The sequence below is a fragment of the Lepisosteus oculatus genome, chromosome 28 (assembly GCF_040954835.1).
Source record: "Lepisosteus oculatus isolate fLepOcu1 chromosome 28, fLepOcu1.hap2, whole genome shotgun sequence".
NCBI lineage: Eukaryota > Metazoa > Chordata > Actinopteri > Semionotiformes > Lepisosteidae > Lepisosteus > Lepisosteus oculatus.
In genome coordinates, this window is record NC_090723.1 from 2,717,072 (window position 1) to 2,734,001 (window position 16,930).

A 16,930-nucleotide genomic window follows, 5' to 3' on the forward strand; every position below is an offset into this window, starting at 1 on the left:
AAAACATTTATATCTCTTTTGTCCTTCTTAGCCTCTATGTTTTAACCTTTCTGTTATATGGCTCTCAAACAAGAAAACTTTTTTTCTTTACTTGTTTCTCCTATACAATACCTTCTAATAGCCCTGCTGAAGGTGTTAAATTGACTGCAGTAATGGTGGTACTAATCTGTGTAGGCAATGATGTTATCTTTGCAAGTGGTTTAGAACCAACATATCAAAATTTAATGAAAACTAGTCAAGAGCTTAAGCAGAGAAAATTAGAATTGCAAATGTGATTTACATTTGTAATTGAGCTGAAATATAAATGAGCCTCCTCTGAAAGCCCTTAAGGGATAGTTAAAAAACCGACATCTTCTGAATGCATTCATAGGCAAGAAGGTTAATGCTTCTTTGCTTTGTCAGCAATCTTGACATTCAATATCAATTTTCAGTCTTTTCCAGGAATACAGGTGTCACGGGCACCTGTCATAAATGTTGGTTTCTTGAGGTTGTTTTACAAATAGATCAAGGTTTATTTGCTGTGCAAAGATTTTGTCTCTTTTATCTCACAGACATCATCTAGTTAAGCTTCAGTTCTTTGCAGCATTGTCAGGGTTTGCTCAAAGAGTTTATGTGCATTTCTTAACAGAGGCTCAAGCCAAAGAATTGCTCTGCTATTAGTGTGCAAAAATAATTGATAAAATCAAATACATTTCCTATCACCAGGAAACTTTCTGAATAGATTAGTTTTTCACTATGTATTCACTATGTATTTTCATTTGATGTTAAAATTTATACAGAACATGCAGTGATCATAATCCATTTTTTAAAATGGAATGTCTCAAAAGTACATTTTACTTTTGTCTTTACTTAATGTTGGTAAGAATACATTGACTACAAGAAAACTAAGATGCCTCTGGTCTATCTTCCTTTCCCAATTCCCCAATTCAGGTGGGGAGTGTTCATGCTGAGAGACATGCCTCTAAAGTTGGTAACACAAGTGGTCTGGGGACAGGAGATAAAATGCAAGCGTGAGCCCTGAGCAACACATTTTAAAATGACATGTAAAGTGATACCGAAAACCTTGGCCAAACAAGTAGGATTTCAAACCAAGTAAATGAGAAGAAAATCCAAAGGCAAGTCCAGTGAGCAGTCAGGGTCTAAACGCAGAGGTCAGTACGAGGTTGTGGGAAGCAGGGGTTGAAAACAAAGACAAGACGTCCAAGTTCAAGAGAGATCCAAGATGCTTTGTCAAAGACGGAAAGTACAGTACTGTAAGTCTGCAGTTGAATCGAGCAAGAGAGAGAAATAATTCACTGGCTCAGCATTGTTACTGCTGGGCTTAAATACCCCCTGGGGTGAAGTATTTACTGGGTTAATAGCAGGCTGGTGGCTTCCTTAACCAACACACTTGTGTTACCTCGACGACTGGTGGATTGGCAGAACAGAAACTCAAAATGGAGACTCGGCCAGCTGCTGAGGTGGTAGTACAGAGCGAGCCGGCACTCCCAGGGCTATGACAAATACACAGTGTGCTGTCTAGTCTGCTCAACACCTCAGAAACCAGGATGATCTCTGGCCAGATGACCCATGGTAGCCCTGGAATGGACTTTACCTTTTTACCATGTCCTCCATTTCTGGTGATTATTGTTGATCAAAAGTCAAGGTTAAGATTGGCTATTTCAGACCATTGTAGGGTTTGGCACTCAGTTGTCCTTCAAGTTTGATCGCCCTTTAATTGACTGTGATTTCGGTAAACATAAATTTCTTATTATATTCTGCTTGGTTGTACCATCAGAGAAATTAAATTAGCAGGGTAGGCAAGATCATCCCTTTTTAATGATTTCATAGCTATATCTTCCAAAAATTAATACATGTATTTTTTAACTATTACAAGCTTCACCTTGAACATTTTCTAAGTAGCAACATGTAAGAGTCTGGATGTACCCTGTATGCTTTGTGATATTTCTGTAACACCTGTGCAAGCCTGAGCTCTCACCATGATAATTGGTTGTATTCCTATGAGGACTCAAACACCTACCAGTGCCGTGAGTACATGATCAGGAAGGCAGCCTGTCCAGGTCCAGTTCTTTTCATCTTTACAGCAGGATCTCCTGCAGATGAAGTGAGCTTAACAGCAAAAGATATACTTTCCATCAGCTTTCAGTAAGATTGATTCCAGGACATACAGTAGTTCAGGTCAGGTCAGGGAAGATGGAATTGTGTCACATGCTCCAAAAACCAATTTCTTACCAATAAGAGTCTCATTCAACAGAAAGCCCATATTATTCTGGTCCTTGAGTGTGCAGTATATATGAGTCCTGTTTTCATTTGCTTGTTGCAAAGAGTAATAGATTGACCGAGTTTCTTACAAATAGTTTCAATTAGACCTAGACATATTAGGGGAACCTATGCTTAGCTTAGGGGAAGGTTCTTAGCTGACCTGTAACTAATTTAACAGTCTTTCCTATGGGCCACACCTTCATGGCTTTTCCCATTCTCATGCTACTTCTGTAAATATTAAAATAGTTGATGCTTAAATCTATGCTGACGGCTAACTGAAAGGGAGAAAAAAAACATTCAATTGGAAATAAGAACAAAGTATTGAAAATAGATGTTATTTGAACTGGTTATAGTTATCATTCATTGACTTTCTTTGGGATATACTGTACTGTTAGTTCACATGTCCATGAGGACATTGATTACAGCATGTTTTCCCGAAGCAAGCCATTACTTTCGGGATCCCAGCGATTCCAAAATAATTAATGATTTGTTACACCATATCCTAAAATGATTCTGCATTGCCATTTTTAAGCAATTATCTTTCACAAGACAAACATGTACAATAGTTATGCCAGCAGTTAAATCTGGTCGTCACTGTATTTAATTGTGGGAACTAATAAAGAGAAAATTAGTTGTGGCTCATTTCACAGATTCATCCTCCATTTCACAGCAATTTATGCTCTCCATGGCACAAACATTAAAAACTTGTGAGAGAAATACTCACTTTTGAAGCATTGCTAACTATTTTTTCAGGAATATTTTTAAAATTATTTTTAGATCTCCTAATGAGTTATTCCAATCTTTCACTATCAAGTGACATGTACAGGGATACCTCTGTAGTTAATTTCTTACTTGTTCCTAACTTTAAATACATTCCAAGTCACTGCTGTCATGTAGTTAAAAGTACTTACAACCCAGAGAGTACATTTATTTAATTAAATGAACAAAGTGTCACATTTTGCCACTTTTACATTAAATAAATGGCACTGCAACATAACGTTCACCACACACATTGTTTAATTGACAAGGAAAGCTGTACAGAATGGAAAACATGTCAGACAGCAGCCATAACAAGATGACCTTTGCCAGGTTCCACCTGTTTTTGCTGCCAAACTGGCAAGTGGTCAACAGAATCACAGCATAGTTAGCTATACACAGTCTTGTCATAGAAAAAGAACAGTATCCAAAGTATTGACATGCAAGTGGTAGAGCTTTGTCATATAGTCGTTTAACATTTTGGCAGTAGATGTAAATAAGAGTGACTCATATACATATATTTATAGAGATATGTTTTCTTTTCTCTTTTTTTTGTACAGTACGTGAAACAGATCTTTGAACAGTCTTCAAAGGAGAAGAGGAAGAAGAGGAGGAGAGAAGTCATCAGACAGCTCCAAGGTTTGCTCTGCACATACTGTAATTCAAAAGGCCAGTCCATTTCCAATGTGCTGTACCAGCGAGACCAACGATTAATTATCTGCATTTTTTTTTGTATTTAAAGCATTGTACTGCATCTTGCGAAACTGGAATCTGTGATGTTCCATTCCTTTAGTCTCTATAACAATATCTTAGATTATTGAAAACAGTCTTTTCCCCATGGGTTAGCATGCTATCTCTTCCAAGGTTCCAAGGGTTGTCTGGAGTGGCACGCTTACTGTGTGGCTGATGGCTTCTGAGTGATTTGGCACAGGATCACAAGTACTCTGGAAAGACCGAAATTAAATGAATTGAAGTTTCTACTGTAATCTGCTATAATCAAGACTGTCTTGGCTACTCAAACAAGTTCAAATGCATTAAGAAATTCATCTCAGCTACATACAAACAAGTGTCAGTGTGACGAATTAACTATCTAGCCTTAATGTGGAATTTCTTCATTTGATTAAGATTTCTTAATCGAATTAGCTAGGCTTGTCAAACAATCCACACTACTTTGTAACTGCAATCCGTGTAAGATGTTTAGACATTGTTAATATTATGGCTCCATAAAATAAATCACCTCCTATAAACAATATGTTCCTTATAGTGATCAGTCAAACTACATTTTTTCTGATTGTTCTACATTTGCTTTCCTTTGTTGTTAACTTTAGTATAGAGTAAAAACAACGCTTACAAAGCGTTTCAAACTATGTGAAGTAATGCTCACATAAATCAGTAAAGATGTGTAATATAGACATCCCAGAGTTTTCTAGAATTAATATTTTAACTGCTTTCCCAAGCTGTTTTATTTTTTCTAAGAGGTAAACTTCTGAATTATTCATACTCTGTTATCTGAAAATCCCACAGCAAACTTAAAGCAAGATAAATTCTCCCCTCAAGTTTAGTTTTCTTTTCTTACCACATTCTCGTCATGACTTCCTTCTTCCTCTTCTTTGCTGAGAAAGTCCAGCAGTCTGTCTCTCAGAACCTGTCAAAGGTGTAATACAGTATATCAATTAAAATTTTTAAGGCCACCACTGAGAACGTGGTTCCAGTTTGAAAATTAATGCAATACACATTGACAACTAATGAAGTACAACTGCTTTGGACTAATTTAACATGGAACTTTCTTAATTATGAAATAAGAGTGTCACGTCACTTGGAGAGCACTGGAGAACATCTGAGTTTACAGATGAATACTTACCTCATACAAATAGTCAAACAGTTCCAGTATTGTTAGAATGCTAGCACCAATAAACAGGCCCATCTGACCTCCGATATCACCTGTAAATCAAGAAAAGAAAAAAGAACATCTTTAGGAGAGCTCTTTTACTACAGTTGTTTTGTACTGAAGTGTTTTTGATCTGCACAAACCTCTACTGCATACTCTAATTAGAATGTTATTTATGCCACTTGTTTGCCACAAACTGTATGTACTGTACAAAGCTTTACGAGGGGCTACAGAGTGGCAGAAGTGGTAAAGGGCAGACTTGTGACTAGACTTGCTACCTCTTACTTAAAAAACAAACTAGACACCAAAGTAATTACATTAAAAAACACAGAAATGTGCTAGGAATCCCATTAAAACAAAATGAAATACCGTGAGTGAGAGAGATCTTACCCGTATTTAAGTGGGCATATTGGGTTTTGGGGATGACATAGTGTAGTAAGTCTTACTGAAGTGAGGTACTCTAGTTTACCCCAGCACCTCCAGCATTGCTGGGGGGTCATCCCTGGGATGAACCAGCATCTCATCCGGGAAGGGGAGTCACATGCTCTCAGTCCACTGAACACTTAACAGTAACTGGGAGGAGATCTGACCCAGCTCTGTGGCTCTGCTATGGACATTTAACCTTCCTTTTATTGGCTGTTGCTTCGGACTGCCATATAGTTATATATAAAAAAAAATAAAAAAACAAAAATATAGTTTTGGTTTTAAATTTGAACGATTGTTTGATTGATTGACTTGTGAAAAACTTGTGAAAAAAGTCTACCCCACTCTCTATTTTGATCACAATATGGCAGGTTTTAATTAAGATGGAAAAGCATGAGATAGGAGTGTCATGTGCCTTCTTCCAAATTATCTTGTAAAAGTTTTTTTCCCTCTTTCTTCGGTTTGCATGAATAACAATCCCACAGATTATATGATATTCATATAATATGATGATATGACATCTTTACTCTAGAGTGCTGTCACTTAAATTTAAGACTCTCCTTATTGAAATCCAAACTGATGACACTATTGTTTTCTCTGTCTTTCCCTTAAGCTCTCATTTTTGTTATTACTGCTGTGACATTTAATTTTCTCTCTATCACTGCCACTGGCCTTATGAAACTTTATGACTGTGGATTTGCACAGTACTTTCGTAGGTTCCCATGCTTGTGCTATGCTGTTGTCTCTCTATCTTTTCGTTTTCAATTTCCCTGGATTTACAACAATTTATCACTCTTTTACCTAAGTACAGGATGTTACACAAAGGTTTTAGTAGTTTATCCTCATTTTCCTATAATTTCACATCTATTGGCACCTTGCTTCTTCTAAAATTGTAACATTTAATAAAAAGCTACAAATGTGCAGTAATTAGAATCAAGATGCTAGGTTTATTTAATGTATTTAAGATATTTGTGAGTGAATATATGGTCAAACAATACTGCCCTTAATTTTAATACATTTTAATATTTTACGTTTTGGGGTAAGGCATTACCTAATTATACTTTATTACTGTTTACTTGTTGTTACAGTACCTTGTTACAATACGGCTATAAAAAAATTGCTTTAGGGTGGCTCTCACTACCAGAAAAAAACATGCCATGGACAAATAATTTAGGATTTTATTCCTATTTATTCCTAAATTTCCTATTTCCTACTTTCAATTTCTTATTTTGTGATCTTGAAGATCCTTTCTGTTGTGCTTAAATAGTGTAGATCTTTTAAACACAGAATAAAACCTTCTGTTTTTCCTTTCTTTCCTTTTTCTTTTTAGTCAAGAGACATTGCTTTTTTCATAACTTTCTTTGTTATGTATCAGCTAAAAACAAAAATCTTAAAAACATAAACATTCTTAACAGTCCTTGTGCTATAAATATTTCATTAATTAGTTTTATCATTCCATCAGATATAATATTTTTATTTAAATATTAACAGCAGAAATCTAATGCTCACCCAGCAAACCTGCAACTTCATATGCCTTTTTTTGCTCTATGGTTTCATAGTTCAGAGCTTCAAAAAACACATCCAGGACCAAGATGTTATCTCTGCCAGACATGAAAGACAATTTTTATTGTTTATTCAGCATCAAGCTCCAGTAAGAGTAATACAGAAGAACTCAACTGAAAAGTGTCCATAATTTTAAGATGTTTTTTTCTTCTCATTTAATGTGCTCATCTTCTATCCTCTTTTTGTTTTGGATTTCTGTTGAGCTAGAAATCTCAGTCTACATGAGACTGTAGAATGTACAACTGCTCCAGCAATTTAAAAGCTTCAGTCAGCAGAAAATGTGTAATTAGTGACCATTTAAGCTGTCCATCCATTCCCTCAGCACTTTACTCAAATCAGGGCCATAGGAGTGCCAGAGTAAGGCATCCTTGGGATGGCAGGCCATCGCAGGGCATGTACGGACACAAACATGCACACATTCAATATTCCCAGAAGTCTACAAACCTATCAGCATGTCTTTGGACTGTGGGAGGAGACTGGAATTCTGGGAGGAAACCTACAAGCTCCACCCAGATACTGTAGCACCCCAGGAATTGAACTCAGGGCCACAATGCTGTGAGGCAGCAATGCTCACCACTGCGCCACTGTGCCACACTTTTTAATTACTTGATGACAAAATCCTTTATTAGTAGGGTATTCACAACATACCTGTAATTCCCACAATCTCGTCACACTCAGTAAGCCAGTAGGCCAAATTTAAAACATATTACTTTGTGTTTTCAAAGTTCTCTGGCAGTAAAGCAACTACAACCTGAGAATAGGCAAACACCTGCAATCGAATCAAGATAAAGAAAATAAATCTACAGAAAATGAAGACCTAGTCTGGGAGGGGAAAAAAAATCAATGATTGCCTGTTATCAAAACATGACTAGGATTTACACAGTAGCACAGAAGGAAGAACTGTAACATCACATTTTTAGTTAAGAAAACGATCCAGCTTCCAAATATCTACATCACACTTACGAGATGTATTTTTCAGACTTGTTGAACTTCTTCTCCAGGTATCTGGCAGAGGTTTTGCTTGGAATCTTCACCATGGACAATTCCTTGTTGTACCTGGTCATGTTGCAAGGGGTGCGGCAGATGCAGTTGTTATTATCCTTCTCTGAAAGAGTTGCTTGAAGAGGAAGTGAAACGAATGAACGGTGTGGAAATAAAGGTCCTTTCCCCATAACGATCTCTGACTAGTGAATAAATGAGTCATCACTTGTTCAGCTGGTTTGCTTGAACGCAGTGATATTGATTTTCGTGCCTACAGTCATATTGGTTTTGAAAATAATTTTGGTGCATTACAGGGCATTTTCTAAAGTATTCCAAGGCTAATCCAGTGAATTACTGATAAGCACATTGTTAAAAACATAATATCAAAATGAAGAGACAGAATGAAGCTTATATAAAGTCATTAACAAGGTTCAATTTTTCACAGTGATCATATTAAATCTATTATTAAAACTTGACTGATTTGAAACTCACATTTTCCTTATTGTACAGGTCTGTCTTCTGATATTACTTCACCTTTTACATACCAACATAAGAGAGTGCTAAAGCAAAAATAAATTCGGCATTGTCTTCTGTTTCACTGAATTACATCATACTGCACATTCAAATCATATGAAGTGGAATTTACTCCCTCTTTTACATATCAGGTTGTCTGGTGATCCAGGTTGTGCATGTGTAAAGTGCGTATCAGTGTATTTTTTGCCCAAATGACAAATGATGATTAAATCAGACTAATACAGAAGATTAGATCAGATCAATATGTACTGTAAGTCTCTAATTAAAGATTTATCACGAAAATAATGGATGAATAAATTTACTGATATAAAAATAAGAAAACAGATATTAATTCTGCTCAAATATGAAGGGATATGACCATGGTTCTCATTTATACCTCTATATTATAGAATCCAAATCAAATCATCAAACAATGTGGAAAATGTAATTCCGATATATAGAGGACTCCTTAAATATTTTCACTGTGGACTCTAATAATAGTAATTTTTAAAGGAAAACATGTGACGGATGAGTAAGATATCTATATCTAAGGGTTTCATATTAAACAAAGTTCAGTTCCACTCTCCTGGGTCAAATAAACAAATTGATAGTGTTGAACCTCTTTATTGTTAAAGAAAAAAAAGTAATTGACTGATTAGAGTACAGGTGTCTCTTGTTGGTCAGGTGTTTGTTGTTGGGTAATTAATCACAAATAAAAGAGAAGTGGACAGCTTGGAATCCTGTTTTACTTCGATTTCAGTCCTTCTTTGAAATTCCAAATTCAAAATAATACAATAGAACTTTGTTAAATAAAAGCAGGAAGCTTTGAATCTTAGGAAGAGAAAAAGTCAGTCAGAACCATAGTACAGATATAGTTAAGTGTTTGGAATGTACTAACAAAGAAATAAATAAGTAGTCTGTTTACCAATCAAAGACAAACTAGGTACTGTAGGACACGAAAAGATATACACAAGCTATACTGATATATAAAGATATACACTTTTTATCAGCAATAAGATGATAAAAGCCCAAAGATGAATTAGAAGAATTTTATGGACAGAGGATACCAAGATAAATCTTTAAATAAAAGTACTTATGGTAGCCTCAGAATAAGTTCTGGAGTTTACTGAAAAGTTTGAGAGCTTATGTAGAAGAAATTGTTTCCATGATATAGGGCAGCTGATGCTCATCAGAAGGCAAAAAATAAAAAATCTTCAGATTTAAATTGGATTGAACATTCATTCTAAATGAACTGATGAAAACATTGAAGTCAGACCATACCAAGAACTGCAGCAAAGACGTACCCAAAACAACATATTCCCATATTAATCTCATGATCATTACTATACATTTCTTGACTGTAAATAAAAAAAATATTTTATTTCCTAGCCTAATACTTTTGGAAGACATTCCTTCTAGGTATTGAATGCATTATCTTTTCATTTTTGATAAGATCTTCTGCAAAAGCCAGCTATTTCAGAACAGCAGTTAATGCATGAGATTGTCATACAGTACATTTAAGAGTTTGACATGTTTTAGATTGAGACCATTAACTAGCCCTAACCATATTTACCTAAAAAGTATCTTTTCACATATTACTTTGTTAAATGTACATACATAGACTAAATGGCAATTTAACATAAGATCTGGAATTTTCTGCACTATGGAATTAGATATCTACAGTACGTCAGCCTCATTAAGGCCCTTCCAATTCTAGCCCTTTCAAATATGGCATATATGCAACTTAGAAAATATAAAGTACCTCTCAAAATGTGTGGTTTTAATGGAGTACCTCCTTCACTCCTTTACTCATGGAGGCCCACCTTTACTTATCAGAGTTTTGACATAGCTCTACAAAAGCTACCTATATTTATCCTTGAAAATGCCAAATTGGAGGACTGTCATTTCTGTGCTCCACTCTCATTTTCTCACGGTGAAAAAAGGAAGGAGTGAAATAAAACAGGCAGGCAAGACCACATTCTCATGAAGGTCATCTAAAAGGTAAAAGCTGTTCTTCCAACCTTCAAGTGTAATTTTAAGAATGTGACAAGCCAACATCTATACACCAGTTTTCAGAATTTCTTGAAGTTTCATTTTGCTTTTTTCTTCAATAGGCAGTCATTTTGACCTTGAGGGCAGGCCATCCAAGCTATAAGACAATGGGCTAACATACTCATTTTTCACTTCAGACGTGTAGCTAAAAAATACATTCCATTATTTTTTACTCCATACAGAAGCTGCTTAGCAACTTTCAAGACTGATTGACCATGTAGGGTTCTTTGTTGTGTTCAAGACTGAAGACAAAAAGTAAATCTTGCTAATGGTTATATGGGAATTGAGGATATTTAAGAATACCTGGGACCAAATGTCTTTTGGAAATTTGCTTTGCTGTAGTTCCCTTCTTTTTATCTCATTAAACACATAGACACTGTCTATATGTCCTACAAGGGTTTTTACTTCAGTAATGGTTTAACACAAAAGGTAGTTATGGGGGTCTGGCCCAATTCCAGTGTGTGTTTTCTGCCAGTTGTAGAGGAAGGAAGGTAACAAGCTGCCGTGAAGGTTATTCAATGATGTCGATAAAAATCTAAGATGATTCAGAAATGTTCTGGTAGAGGCAAAAGTCACTGAAGCAGGAAAGATTGGCTTCCTTGTAATCAAAACACTTTGACACTAATGATGGTCAATAGAAAGTGAACTGATGCAGAGCTCTTTTTCTGAGTTAAATCTTGATCAGATAAGCAATGCATTAATAGACATTAGCTATAATTAGGGCAGGAAATTCAATATGGACTCTGACTTCTACTCTTTTACCACTATAAAAAGGCTCATTACAAATCTGTAACTCTTTCTGTATGTTTCATTACACTGTTCTCAAATATAATTCTACAAAGTGTTATAGCCCTTAGTAATTCTAGTAAGATCAGCTTCAAATGTTCATTGGCTTGCTGCTGCTGATGCAGTTGAGCTCATAAGCACAATTTTCCTCCTAGTATGTGATTCCACTCAATGTTGCCTTTCAGGGAATAAATGTCTCACTCAAGAATCAAAAGAAACATTTTCCGGTGAGATATCTTACTGTCAAGGAATCTATATGGTATTATGATAACTGGGAAGAACAGGCCAATTGCTCCATCTATCCTGTTTGTTACAAAAAAGTAAAAAGTAGTCAGATTTATCCAAGGATCTCCTCTTGACATTTCTTGAAATAAGCCAGGCTATTGGCTTTGACTTTGGCTGAGTAGCTTGTTCTATATGCCCACAACTCATTCTGTAATGAAGCGCCTTCTTAAGTACTGGAGCTATCTGTTACTCTTAGAGAACTTATTTTCCTTCATTTGTCTGTCCAGCGTATGAGAAATAAGGTCCTGTTGTAGATGACTCTACAACAGTCAGTGATGCTTAATTTATTTATTACATCCTATGAACTACATTGGGTAAAAATGTTAAATTGCACTACTATGATAATAGAAAAGCATCTTCCTTTGTATCTGAGCTTTTAGCTTAACATGTACTTAATCATTCATGATTTGAAGATAGCTGGGGATTAGAGCTGTGGAAGTGAATGAGACTGAGCAGTACTTCTCTACTGTCAAACGTGTTGAAACAGCTTTCCCTGTGTGAATCCTGGGAGATGTTAACTTTTCCAATGTTTATACAGTATGTTCCATATGTCGGACTGCATAAACAGTACATTTGCATATTTGCACTTGTGAAGTATTGGTTGACTTAACTTACCTAACGCTGGCTCGGCACATTCTTTATATTGCTCAGGTGTACAGAAAGGAGCGTCACCTTTTAAAAAAGAAAAGGGGATTACCAAACACATGTACCAAATCTATCAAAAAATTGCCATTTTTATATTTGTATAAACTACACAACGCGTATATAAAAAGAAAATTAAAACAGACCTGTGGAATGGGAAATTGCAGTTTTACTGTATAGTGTTAACCAATTTCCTCAGTTACATGGTGGTAAAATGGCTGCAAGACTGGGTTTGAACTAAAACACTTGATTTCACACTTCAAATACAGAGATCAAAGGCTATACTTGCTGAATATGTTTATTACCCATTTAGCTTTAAAATTCAAGTAAATGTAAAAACTCCATTCTAAATATGAAAGAAAACTGGTGAAAATACAAAAACAGAAACACACTGTTGTAATCATGGAATTACACCACTAAAAAAGCAAAAATGTATTTTTAGTAATTAGAAGTAACAATGACAATCTTTCACTAACACCACTCAGTGAGAAAATGTTATATTCAAACAGTAAGTGTTGAATTGTGCAGTTAAGGCACATCATTTTGTGACCCTTACTTGTACACAACCATAGTGCACATTCATCACCTTTTCTGCTTACTGTATACAGTATCTCTTTGAGTGACCTTGCTATTTTAAATACCACATTTTTATTTCTAGGGATACTGTCCTTTAAGGAACCAGAGAATCTTATAGTTTTAAAATCTGCATTAAAACTAAATGGAAGGGCAGTCTTAATTGTTGGAGTGCTCTAGTCTATGTTTTGACTTCAGGAAGACCACATTTATTAATACAGTCCGCTAGTATACTGTAAGTATTTTAGTGCTAAATCTAAACACATAATTTCTAAGGTTTAGATCACTTCCATGTTATATGAGGTCAATTGTTCTTATGTTTTTTTTTGTTTTATTTCAATTTTTACCTCCACTGCTGAGCTTTGTAAAAAAATACAATAAATGAAAATTCACTGATGGCTTTAGCTCAAGGCCTGTAGTCAGCTTTGGGTGTAAAAGACTTGAATTTGAATGAGCCTAGAGACATCATGTCTCATTCGACTACTGCCATGGATCAGTCAAATCTTTCTGATTTCTTTTTCTTGACTCTTGCAGTTTGTTTACTGTATTTTATTATTCTACTTGCACCAGGTTTATTGTTTTTTTTTTAGCAGACGTCTTTATACAGGGTAACATTGATTGTTCATAAAGTCTTACATTCGACATAGGACATGGGAACAAAGAGACAATGAGATGACAGATATGATTGCAGCTGTTTCTAACACTAGGAGACAAAGAGCATTAGAAGTCAGTTGCTGTATATGAGCAAAGCCACTGAAAGGGAAAGCCATCTATAATTACCTGGCATATGTACCATCTTGCAGTTGCAGTTCTCCACAATATATTTGGTTTCACACTCAATTCTGCAGGCAGTAATGCTGTAGACCTGGTAAAAACCTGAATCCAGGGGACTGGACTGACAGTCACCCCAGGGCGGAGGCAGATATGTGAGCTGCAAAAAGACAAATGCATCAGGAAGGGAATGAGAGAGCAGATCTTCTGCCAGGATGTCAAAATGTTGAAAATGTACGGATAACAATTGCAGAATATTGTTATAAACCTAACCTATAATGATTTCTCACCTACCGATAAAAAGGCAATGAAAATTGCAAATATTTGGAGATCTTGTTTTTCAGTGTATGTATTGAATACAAAACGGCTACATAAGCAGTGTTGTGGGAGCTGAAGTGTCAAAGTTTTGCACTGTTTGGATCTGGAAACAATGGGCAGAACATACTGTAGTGTTTGCTGAGCTTTTGGGGCTCTGAGAGGCAAGTTCAATTCAAATCAAAATACTTTATTCATCTCAAGGGGGGAGTTTAAGCATCAAGCAGTGCAACATACTGTACAGTGTACAACACAAGACAAAACAAGAAAAATACATTGCTTAGAAAAAGTATATATAGGTATAACAGCAAACGGACCATAGAAATGATTGAAAGTAACAGTGTGTAGCATTTGGAATGTATTACTACTGTACATGCACATTTGTATGGGGGACATAATTTACAAAGCCAAGTTTCCTTTTATTAGTCTTGCACTATGGACAGCAAAACAGGCTTCCTGAAGGCAAACTAATGAATGATGTGAGGTGGGTCTTCAGTGATGGCATATGTCTTCCTCAGGGTCGGCTGTGCCAGTTGTCTTAAAGGCTCACCAGTGATTTTGAAGCTGAGGTTTACAATATTTTGAAGGTGGTTTTTGTCTTTTTGACTGAGCGAAGTGAACCCGCAGTTAAAGGAAAAAGTTTAAATAATTTTGATTACAGAGCTATAAAATGTTGTTACTTCAGTAAGATACAAAAAGGATGTTTAAAATTACAGTACTAAGAACTGTATGATTCATTATGTCAGCTGCTGATCGTCAAAATAACCCTGCTGTGTTGTGATCTCTTCTATGTGGGGCTCCTTTGATATCACTTGCAATTTGTTTTTCCTGTCATCTCACATCAGAGACGGTTTCTAAGGTCAGTAAAACTTAGTAAACAAAAAATGTTTATTGTAACTTTTAAAATAAAATCTAACAAAAGAACACATTTCACACAGTAGGATTTTATAGTTGTTTGCAGCAGAGTGCAGTATATACAGTATATACTGTAGTTTTTATGTTGTATTGCACTTTTGCAGACATTCAGAGTGAGCTTGTCAAGGCTTAGTGATTTAGAATTCTGACAAAGTACACATGTAAAATTACAAGAATATGTTTATCAAGTGTGTATCTTTTTTAAAGACATTGGAATTTAATTATTACAGTAATCCAACAAGTCAACATGGCTAAACATGTTTGTAAATTTGTAGAATTTGTAAAGCAATTATAACACATCTGGAAGAGACTTTTGGTAAGAGTGTTGCACTACTAAACTTCAAGTTAAAGCTTAATTACACAGTGTCAGTCACATTTCAGTTTAGGAACTGGACATGGAAATTTTTAAATGAAAACTATTTAAACCATTAATATAACTAAATGATGATGAGTGTTTCTTCTAAATAATTGTGATTTAACAATACTATAGGTCCGTTGCTACAAGGTTATTACTACTATATTAATGTTCTATTACAATTTATTTCAGAATGCTCACTTAATCATTCTCATGCAGTGTACACCATACAATTCAGCAAGGTTCCAGCATTGTTAGTGATTAAATTTTGAAGAAGACCTTTATGCTTAAGTCTTTAATTTTACCCCCTGTATGGATCCAATTCAGAATGCAGAGCTTTGCGTGACAGTTCTCAGTCAGGCTTCATCTACAAAGCTTTAACTTAGTAAAAGAAACAAACAGGTTGTGCTGTGCTGTTTGTGGAGCTTCATGTTCACTCAGCTGTGAATCAATGGGACCTGACAGGGCTTCAGTTAAAACTTGGACAATAAAAAAGCAGCATTTTAAATGCTAGACAGTTCCTGAATTAGAGGAATAATTCCATACTGGAGTAAATGTTCTATCCTTCCATATCCTTCTTCTAATTCAGGGTCGCAGGGCAAGCAACGGGGGCAAGGCAGGGTACACACCGACACAAACACACTCCCACCAGGGCCAGTTTTCCCAAAAGCCAATGAATCTACCTGTACGTGTTTGGACTGTGGGAGAAAACTGGGGCATCCAGAGGAAGTCCACATGAACACAGGGAGAGAATACAAACTTCAAGCAGATACAGTAGCACCCCCAGTCCAGGATTGAACCCAAGGCTGCACACTGCGCCACCGTGCCATCCGGAAGGAGCATTCATTACACGTTAAGACTTATTTTAGGAACCACAAACAGGCAGCAATATGAATATCTCCATTTTCATCTCAGGACATGGAAGTCGGCCCTTTTGTAGCAGTAATCAAGCTCAGTGCTGTAAAAGGCTTGCAACACAAGGATCAGAGGCATGTCAGTCACTACAGCTAGAGGCCAGCATTTCTAACATTTCTAACATGACATCAACAGCATGAGTATGAATGGGGTGCCTTTCTGGCATTTGATTAAAAATGAGAGATGTTCTACAGCACTGCAAAATCAGCATAGGCTTTGATCTTCTGATACAGAAGAAACAGTACCACCTTCAAAAGTGGATCACAATGTACAGATCTTGATTATCACGAGGAAGGTCTGCTTCTGAAATAATATGATCAAAGTTGACCTTATAAGATCTGGTGAATTTTGTAAGACCTAGCTGTGAGCTGCATTCATTATCTGTGAAATGAGGGCCGCATTTTTGTTAGGACTCCCCCAATGACAACAAATGCTCAGCATCTCTAAGAGCCTTGGGGTTATTGTTTAGCTTTAATGCAGGCAACAATCACATGCTACCACACGGCTGCATTTAAAAGATTTTTACATCACAGGAAAATAGATTCCACTATGTCTTTCCTTGTATTACCAAAGCAGATAGCAAAAAGCAAGAAATGTTCAATGTTTCTTTCACAAAGTCATGGCAATGTTAACTGATTAATCCACTTTCAAAACACAGAAAACATTTCCAACTGTTGCCTTTCTAAGATGAATTTCTGAATTCAGGAAACATGATATTCTCAAGTAAAGAAAGTTGCTTAAAAATTATTAGGCCAGGTTCTTTTAGGGTTAATGTTTTTTTTTTAAAAAAAAAACTAATGCAAGATTGCAAAGACTTTATGCACAGGAATAGTTCTCTATTCAATGAGTATTACTCCACCTTAGATCAGCAATGATTCAAGTGGTAGCTGACAGTGACAAATATGACAAATGTGTCAAACCAGCTATCTATATAC

General features: G+C 35.9%; 1 protein-coding gene across 2 annotated transcripts in view; it reads right to left on the bottom strand.

Annotated features, from left to right (window-relative positions):
- Window positions 1-3,261: 3,261 nt before the first annotated feature.
- The window catches only part of LOC102692504 (acid-sensing (proton-gated) ion channel 2), a 352,059-nt gene continuing 338,390 nt past the window's right edge, over window positions 3,262-16,930 (bottom strand). For both annotated transcript variants that reach the window (XM_006638111.3, XM_015362068.2), the window contains exons 4-10: window positions 13,505-13,655; window positions 12,125-12,181; window positions 7,856-8,009; window positions 6,839-6,930; window positions 4,880-4,959; window positions 4,595-4,663; window positions 3,262-3,962 (exon numbers count right to left, since the gene is read on the bottom strand). In XM_006638111.3, the coding sequence (XP_006638174.1) occupies window positions 3,861-3,962; window positions 4,595-4,663; window positions 4,880-4,959; window positions 6,839-6,930; window positions 7,856-8,009; window positions 12,125-12,181; window positions 13,505-13,655 (705 nt within the window). In that variant the 3' untranslated portion in view covers window positions 3,262-3,860. The remainder of the gene's footprint in view (window positions 3,963-4,594; window positions 4,664-4,879; window positions 4,960-6,838; window positions 6,931-7,855; window positions 8,010-12,124; window positions 12,182-13,504; window positions 13,656-16,930) is intronic.